The sequence below is a fragment of the Malurus melanocephalus genome, unplaced genomic scaffold, assembly GCF_030028575.1.
Source record: "Malurus melanocephalus ecotype Western Australia unplaced genomic scaffold, MMel_1.1 scaffold_212, whole genome shotgun sequence".
Lineage (NCBI taxonomy): Eukaryota > Metazoa > Chordata > Aves > Passeriformes > Maluridae > Malurus > Malurus melanocephalus.
In genome coordinates, this window is record NW_026623444.1 from 906,352 (window position 1) to 915,755 (window position 9,404).

The 9,404-nt window shown below is 40.6% G+C and overlaps 1 protein-coding gene across 1 annotated transcript in view; it reads left to right on the forward strand.

Moving 5' to 3' along the window:
- Window positions 1-4,303: 4,303 nt before the first annotated feature.
- FAM3B (FAM3 metabolism regulating signaling molecule B) overlaps window positions 4,304-9,404 on the forward strand; it is a 6,444-nt gene continuing 1,343 nt past the window's right edge. Inside the window, exons 1-6 of the mRNA XM_057373990.1 lie at window positions 4,304-4,436; window positions 5,230-5,353; window positions 6,068-6,126; window positions 7,539-7,589; window positions 8,265-8,352; window positions 9,043-9,175. Of these exons, the coding sequence (XP_057229973.1) occupies window positions 4,349-4,436; window positions 5,230-5,353; window positions 6,068-6,126; window positions 7,539-7,589; window positions 8,265-8,352; window positions 9,043-9,175 (543 nt within the window). The 5' untranslated portion in view covers window positions 4,304-4,348. The remainder of the gene's footprint in view (window positions 4,437-5,229; window positions 5,354-6,067; window positions 6,127-7,538; window positions 7,590-8,264; window positions 8,353-9,042; window positions 9,176-9,404) is intronic.

The window sequence follows — 9,404 nt, forward strand, 5'->3', positions numbered from 1 at the left end:
CGTGCGGGTGGGTGTGTATATTAGCGAGGTGTGGCTGCGTGGAGGGTTTGAATCGGCTAAACACAAAATAACCCAATACCGGGCTTGCTTTTAGTGCTGTGGGGGGCACCTGAGAGAGAAGGGAAACTGGGAGCTGCTGGAAGGTGGAATTGCTRACACAGGAACCGAGGGAAAGGCAGGAAACTTTCTCAGAGGAGATTTAGGGTGGATATTAGAGGGTGGTCAAGTACAGAACAGGCTCTCCAGGGAATGGSCACAGCACCAAGGCTGTCAGAGCTCAAGAAATGTTTGGACAACACKCTCAGGCACAGGGTGGGATTGTTGGGGTTGTGCAGGGCCAGGGGTGGAATGTGATGATCCTTGYGTGTCCCTCCCARCTCAGGATATTCTGTSATTCTGTCATCTTTTCCTCATGCTCCGCTGTTTCACGCTCCTGCCACACCTCCACGCTGACTGTCCTTCCTTCTGCCTTCTCTGCCTGGCGCTGTGAGTACTGCTGGCTGTCTCTGCCTCATGAGAGTAACACAGGAGTAACTCTCAGGGAGTTGCTCCATGGCAGAAATGGAGTGAGGGAAACAGAACAAGCACCTCTGCAGTTCACCATCCCCACGCTGCTCCTTGTGCTGAGCAGCCACAGCCTCTGATAGCAGCAAAAGCAGRGTCTGACTTTCCTGCGTGTAGGCTGGACTTTGTGCTTTCTAACTCTTAATTGCTGTAAATAGCAAACATTAAGCTCTCTTGACTGTCTTAACTTTGTCCAAGTTTATGGCTTTGCTGTTACTATGTAGAGGTTTGSACGTCTCTRTGGAGAAACCCAAAAAATGAATGTATATGTGCAGGATAAATAACCTCAGTAAGCCTGAGACATCCAGCTGGACCCAGCAGCTCGGGCCAGTGAGCTCCTTCAGTGCCTTCTGAGTCCCAGAAAGCAAAACCAAAAGTGGGTTGACAGTGAAATATTCCATGAGATTTGATAACGGATTTGAAAACTGCGTGGGAGAGTTGGGAAATGTACTCCTTGAGCCTAAAAAAGGCRTATTTCAAAAAAATGTTTAAGCAGCTTGTGTTTTAAATAAAGTRCAGAATACATTATAGAATCACAGAAAACTTTCAAGATCATCAAGTCCAGCCTTTGACCTCTARCACCACCTTGTCATCGGGACCATGGCACTCAGTGCCACATGCAGTTGTTTCTTGAACTCCTCCAGGGATGGGGACTCCAAAGCTCCCTGGGCAGTCCCTGCCAAGCCTGAGCAACCTTTCCATGGGCAAATTCCTCCTGGTGTCCACCCTGAGCCTCCCCTGGCCCAGCCTGAGGCCATTCCCTCTCCTCCTGTCCCTGTTCCCTGGGAGCAGAGCCCGACCCCCCCGGCTGCCCCCTCCTGTCAGGGAGTTGTGCAGAGCCACAAGGTCCCCCCGGAGCCTCCTTTGCTCCAGGCTCAGCCCCTTTCCCAGCTCCCTCAGCCTTCCTGGGGCTCCAGCCCCTTCCCAGCTCTGTTCTGAACACTCCAGCCCCTCAATATCACTCTTGCACTGAGGGGCCCAGAACTGGACACGGCTCTCAGGGTGTGGCCTTAGCAGTGCCCAGCACAGAGGGACAATCCCTGTCCTAGTCCTGGGGCCCCTCTATTCCTGATCCAAGCCTCAGTCCATCGATCCATCCTGTCCAGATCCCTGAGCAGAGCCTTCCTGCCCTCCAGCAGATCAACACTCTTAGTGCTGTCTGCAAATTTACTGAGGGTGACCTCAATCCCCTCATCCAGACCATCAGTAAAGATACTGAACCTGACTGGCCCCAAAACTGCTCCCTGGGGGTCGCCACTGGTGACTGGACATCAGCTGAGTGTGGCACCATTCCCCACCACTCTCTGGGCCTGGACATCCAGCCAGTGCTTAACCCAGGGAAGATGGACCTGTCCAAGCCCTGGGCTGCAGCTTTTCCAGGAGATGCTGTGGGAGACCGGATCAAAGGCTTTGCTGAAGTCCAGGTAGACACATCCACAGCCTTCCCCTCATCCTCCAGGGGTCATCTGCTCATAAAACAAGATCAGGATGGTCAGGCAGGACCTGCCTTTCCCACACCTGTGCTGGATGCTGCTGATCCCTTGGTTGTCCTGTTTGTGYYGTGTGATCACWCTCAGGATGATCTGWTYGTGATTTTCCCAGCCCCCAGGRAATAACATCAGGCATAACAGCAGTYAGACATYTTGTACTTTCTCTTCTGTTTAGGTKAAATTCTGCACTGTTGAGCCTGTTTTGCAACAGAATTGCTCCATAGTTTTGATGAAAAACAGTGCAAAATCAATATGAAGTAAACCTGCCAAGCCAACTATGGAATGAACAAAACAAAACCTGACTGGTGCTGTCATAGATCTCTGCAATGCACCACACCCCATCTCCTCCCCCAAAGTAGTCACTAAAATCTCTCAATAAAATTTTCATTTTCACTTTGTTCTTCCTTGGTTTTGTCTCTGAAATTTTTGACTTGGCCTCCATTATAAATTAAATGCATTTTGTGTATAAATCTRGTGATTTTTTTTAATATTCAAACAGAGCAAAGATTGGCATCATTCTGCTTGGTTCCAGCAGCTTCCTTGTTTGTGCATGGGAACTTTGTCAGTGTTTGTGTTCACATCACTGCATGAATGAAGTGTCAGAGTAATTTTCAGTATTATTTTAGTGTGGATTTGYACCACTACTCGTGGTGGAGTGAGAGATTTCTCATAGGTAATCATTAGGGAAATTTATAATATCTGAAGATGCATTGTATCATTTTCTCAATCTTAAACCTTTGATGAAAACATAGCAATTTTCTCGCAGTATTTTCCCTGCAGTCACACAAATGTTTTGTTGGGCTTTTTATTTTTAAAGCTTGTAGAATGCTGGAATACCCATGTGGACAAATACAAATAGGGAGTACCTAGAGAGGAAAAATTCAGTCTTTATGGTGGTTTATCAACCGAACCTGAGTCACTAAAGGCTACTCTTACAGAAAAAAAAAATCAAAGTTCCTTCTGGCATGAATAACATCAAGAATGTCTGTGTTCATTCTGCAGAATTTCTCAGTATTTGGATRCAGACCAATTGGGCAGAATTCTCAGGAAAGTGACAGAACCTGCAAAACAGGACTTGAGAAGGACAAGTGAAAAAWTTGGCCTTCTTCTAGGGAAAGGGTAGGGCAGAAATCTTAATGTTTATAAAAGTCAGTTCCAAGAGGAAAGGAAAGTAGTATTTTATGAGCGTAAGCTGTTAGAAYGAAGATTTAGACTAGATAATACACAACATTTTTTTGAAGATTGGCAAAGTGAACAGACTGCATAATTTTGTACATTGGTCCTGTGAAACTTGGTTTTTRGTACAATAAAATGAATAATTTTCTTTTTTCTACTTTAACAGAGCCTTGTTTTCAAATGCATGTTTCTTTGCWCATCAGGAAGTGACTCATGCCACTAAAACAGCCTGTTCCATAACTGTGATGTGATATTTCCTTGTTAACATCATAAATTGGGTGACGTATTTCATCAGGAAAGCCTGCTGGTGTTGAGGAAAATTAGATATTCAGTATGAGGAGGAAGCTTTTCACATTAGGAGTGGGAAAACCCTGGCACAGGTTGCCCAGGGAGGTGGCGGCTKCCCCATCCCTGGAAATACCCGAGGTCAGGCTGGAGTGAGCTCTGAGCAACCTGATGCAGTTGAAGATTCCCCTGCTCAATCCAGGGAGGTCAAATAGGTTAACTTTGAGGGTTCCTYCCAACCCAAATTATTCTGTGAYTCTTTGAATGCAGTCAGAGCTCATGGTGTGAAAGGCATTGTTTGGGCCTTCTTGTGTTGTTTTAAGCTGGGCATGTTGAAATTGTGGCTGGAGGGAATTCCCATGTGGTCAGCATTTAAAACCATTCCTGGAGCATTTGCCTGTCACAAAAAAAAATCGATGGTAACTGCAAAACACCTCTGTAGTATCTGATACTTACTTCTCAGAGTCAAAATCGTACTAGGGTGGGGACTTTGAACTTTGTGTTTCTTTGGGTCATTATGGATGAGGATTGAAGGGAGTGCTGGGGGGAATTTTCTGCTTGAAGATCAATTTTTAGAAAYGAAAGGGGTTGTCAGAGATGGGAATGCAACAAATATTCTATTTCCACATCTCCGAAGGCTGTGGTTAGCCCAGTRAATCAGACAGAAAACAGCCAGTTTGGGTAGCAATGCCAAGAAAATATTACAAGATTTTTTGTGCTGCTATCAAAAYATTTTTATATCTTAAGGGCACAGTTTTTTTCTTTTTATTTTCCCCTTCACAGTTGTTCTGAGATGTTTTGGACTCGTGTTGGCATCCTTGGCTGCTTGGTATATGGGATACCTTCTTGCAGTTCATGTGCCCCAAAACACAGTGTCTCTTGCTGCACTTCAAGATATCGGAAAGAAACCAGTGTTGAGAGGTGTGTAGATGTATTTATTTCCTTTTTTGTCCTTATGCTGTATCTGATGTTGTGTGTTTATGTSCTTAATGACAAGTGGCTTGTTAGCTAAGGAATTATTTGGTGTGTGCTGTTATWGGAATGAAGTTGACTGTAAAGTTAATTAAAGCAAGGCTAAAGCTTTGCTTAGACACTATTTTTGAAGAAACACAATATCAGCCTATTTTTGCAAGTGTACAAATGCAATAATTAACATGTGTTCTTACACCACSTGTTTGCTGTCACAAAAGTGCAAAACTGCAGCTTTGGTTCTATCACATGTTTTATATTTATGATAAACAGTTGAACCACTAACTAAACTTTGTGATTAAAATCTCATTATTTTTTAGTTCTAGTATGTCCAGGTGATTTTATGCATGTATTTTTATCATTTCATGACTGTTACTTTGTAAAACTAAAAGGCTTGAAAAGGGAATGAAAACTATTAACTTCAAGCTGTTGGTAGGACATCTTCATCCCTGTAGCCCTTATTTCCTGTTATATGGAATAGCACATAATAATTACCTTATATTCAAATCAGATCATAGGGCATTTTTCCCTGGATAAGCTTGCACTGGACCCAACATCTGTTTGAAAGTCAGTGATAACTTCCAGCCCAAACAAACCCAGGATGATGTTGCCACGATCTCTGAGAACTGTCAGGATTCTGTGTTTATGTGTTTGAGTTCAGCACGGAGACTTCAGGGGACTGATCCCATGTTGAAATTGTTTCTGCAGCATCCAAAAAAACCTCTTCTTATCTGTGTTGTTGCAGCYCCAGCTCCTAAAAGGCACAAGTGTGACCACTGGTCTCCCTGCTCGCCTGGGAACTTCGCCTACCGCATCCTCAGCGGTGGTGCCAAGCAGAGGAGTGCTAAAATTTGTTTTGAAGATGAGCTGTGAGTACCACTAATTTTACATATAAGCAAGTTCTTTGTACTGTGACAAAAGGTCTTTGGGTTTGGTTCAGAAGCAGCACATGAGCTTCTACCTACTGGTGGAAAACATCAGAATTTAACTGACACTATTTAACTATTGTTGTTCTGTTTTGGGGTTTTTTTTTCTGGTTTTTGTATTTAATTTAAACCTAACTCTACATTGATTTTTTTTTGTTTGTTCCTCTACATAAGCTACAGATGACTGTTAGTTTCCAATATGATTTTTAATTTTCATGGTGCAGGATAGCCAATATACAGAATGTTAACTGGTCAGCATCTTCTGAAAGTGAGGTTCCTTCATGGTTTTTCAAACTGGACAGGTAGAATAACTTCAAAACCTTGCAGTGACCTTTCCTGGAGACATAATCCACAGAGAATACAGCCACAAAACCACTTTGTCTTGGTCTTGGGTTTTTTTTCTCCTTTATCTTTCTGGCTGCACTTGTATGAAATATTTTCTTGATCTGGCTCATTTTGAAAGAGTCATTGTTGAAGGAAACTGTCTGATACACTGTGCAGGATTTTTAAGCTCTTGTTTACAACAGAGTCTTGAATTAAATAACTGAAAAAAAAACCAGAAACGTCAGAAAATTACTTAGCACTGGTAAACATAACTTTGCATCTGAGCTTCTAGACAGATGTATTTTACTGATATTGTATTTTTTTCAATTCCAGGCTTATAAGTGAAGAGAATGGTAATASTGGAAGTGGTATAAACATTGCCGTTGTGGATTGTAAGTAAGAGAAAACACGTTAGAGAGACACATACTTTTGTACTGCAATAAATTACCAATGTTCTTGGGGGGTTGGATATTTTGTTTTGTGGGTTTTTTTACTAGCTAATATGGAAGGGAGAGGGAAATATTGCAAACTTGATTCATGTTAATGTAAGAAAAACAAATCTGTGTGATAGAAACAGTCTTCTGGGTAAACAAAAGAAACATGTTCATAATCAATATAAGAAAATGTGTACCTAGAAGTGGTGTATTTTATTAGACAAAAGAATTGTAGTACAGCAAAAATATCAGGCACCTCCAGTAGTAATGCTCAACTTACAGCTTCAGTCCTTGATAAAATGTATCTGCTGCTCCACTGATAAGGGGGAAGCAGGACAAATTYCTTTTCCTGTCTTGGTTAGTGGACAGAAAGACAAACTCAAAGCTTAATTAGTATTAATCTAACTTTGCTTATAGTAGAAGCCACTGGAAAGCCAAAGGTGCACTTTAGTCCAGATTTGGGGGCACCTAAATCCTGAATTTTGTCTTAGATGAATGGGARTGGGGATGAAGTGCAGTGTATTCCATAAGGTGTCTAGAGGAAAATTAATGCACAAATTTGTGGGGGAGGGAAGAAAGGGAGTATACAGGCACATGGCTTTGATCACAAAACACTTATAGTTCAATATTTTTTTGTCTCACTACTGCAAAGCAGGGTCTTGGCTTTGTCCAAATTTGTCCGATTTTGTTGAAGTTTAAATTGGACAAGAATCTGTTCCAAAGTTTTTTCCCAGTTAACTACTGTCTTTTTTTCCAATAATCATTAAATCTTTACTGTGTATAACAGATAAAAATGAGTTAAAAATGAGTTAAAAATGAGTGTAAGAGGGGAAATACTAATCTTGAGTGCATAAAGCCAAATTATGGCAAATAGGAGCAGGTCTATTATCTTGCGCCAATATTTTCTACATGTCCTCTAATTAGATCAGGCAAGGTAATGACTGCTAAATAAATGTCTTATGGCATCCAGATGGGATGAAAACATCTCAAACACTGCAGAATAGGATTAAACTCATTCAAATAGTCTGAGGTTTAACCACTTTTCCTATCTATGGTTGTGACCTAAAATCGTATATATTTAGATATAAAAGCATRGAAGCACACATCAAAAAAAGGATTTTTCTTTAAAATAAGAATTAATAATTTTTTTTTGTTGCATTGGATGATTCTGAGACTACATGAAAAAAAACATATTCTCCCCAAATCTTCAACTTGTGTTACTTCATATTTCCTCCAATTTAAGAACTGAAACAAAAGAAGCCAATTAATACACAAAATTAGGGATGCCTAGCTTTAGCTGAAAATGCTTACTATGCTGACTGAATAAAATAATATTTGCTCATATTTAGAATTTTTTTTATAAATTACAGATAAAACAGGAAAAGCTATACGATCAAGTTTTTTTGAGATGTGGACAGGAGGTAAGGAAAATAGTGCAACAGAGTTTTTGTTCATCTTTTAGCATTGAAAAAGTACTTGCATTTATGTAATTCTGCTCTTTTAATGACTGTGATTGTGTTATCATCAGGGATCAGCTAGAAACAAACAGCTGCTGTCTTCATAAAATATGTTCTGCCCAGATATGAAGACAAAATTTGCCTGAAAAGCTGAATTTTTCCTGTTAGTTGAAATAGTTAATTATCTTTTTTAAAAARTATCTTAAATTTAAATTATCTTATTATTTTTTGTTTTATCTTTTCTTTTGGCCTCCATTATTTCCGTCTGGCAGGAACGTCACTTAACCAGATACTACCTCCAGATGCTTCACTTAGCAAAATTCCTTTTCCTGGCATATCTTGTTCTATTTTAGTTATAAAATCATCATGATTTTAAAATTATCATAGGAAATTTCCTAATCTGTCCCTCAACACCCTTCCACATAGCTGGAAAGATGCTCTACTTTCAGAATAGATTTTAACACACGTTTCTAAACTTTGAAGAATAAGTTTTCTCACCTGTTAGTGAGGACAAACAGAATGCTCTGAGCTAGTGGAAGCTGATTYCCTGATTCCCTGAAAATGTTTGTGACCTTGTGTGCATGAGTAGGAATGTGCTGTGTGTGCCAGGAATAACGAGGCGTGTGATTGACTCCACAGACCACTCGGGAGAGATGATGGATTTCATCAGGAGCGCACCAGAAGGGACCCTCCTTCTGATGGCCACCTACGATGATGGAAGCACCAAGTAAGGAAGTTACAGAGGATGAGGGGGAGAGCAGTGAATGGCTGGAAAATTTCTGTTGWGAATTGGTGAATTCTATACTCAGAGTTGTGCTCTCATTTCCTGCCTTAAAGTTTTGATTCCACATCTTTTCCATAACTGCACATATCCAAACATTGATGCTCCCTAGGATAGGTAGATATTATATTGTTGAAAAGCACCCTAAAGGGCACTGCTGTTACCTCTGGGTCACAACCTTCTTGGTTCTGAAATGTTATTTATCCAATTATAATGTCTCTAGTTTGGGTTCCCTCTTACGTTTAACCTGATTATTCARGTGCTTTGGAATCTCAAGGGTTTTTTAGTTGAGCTCATGATATGGTAATTACCCAGGAAAATACTTAATCCTTGTCCTTATTTAAGAAGGGTTGAAAGATCAGATCGTATTTGAGATACATTTTTTCTTTCTGCTATGCTGTTACAAACAGGTTGTCTTGACATCAGAAATGTATTGAGGAGGAAGAAAATGGATGAATTCAATTCTCTTTGTGAATTCAATTCATGCTACTATCACAGCTCTCAGGACTACTTAATTCTCATTTTTGCTTCTTCTGGCTTAATGCTGAGTGTAAAGCCTGAATCAGCCATGATCTTTCTCATCATTTTTCACATCCTGAATTTTTAGCACTCATTTTTTTCTCTACGTTTCCCTAGGCTGAAAAACGACGTAAAAAAAATAGTAGAAGAGCTGGGAAGTAAAGAAATAAAGAATATAAAGTTCAGGTCAAGCTGGGTTTTTATAGGTGCCAAAGGCTTCAAGCTGCCAGATAATATCCAAAAAGAAAAGGTCAGGTTTGTTTTATTTTCACTTTCTACTTGTCCGTATGTCAAAAACAAAAACTTTGGGAATAACTTGCCGCGGGTTTCAGGAGAACTAAAGATACTGTTTTTTATGGAGATTTCTGTTTGCGTCTGCGCCCTTGTGTTCACTTTCTGTAAGACCAGTCATGCTCATCTCTATGAGAGACACAGAAATGAGAAAACCCAACACAGAGGTCAGGTGCCTCAATGGGATT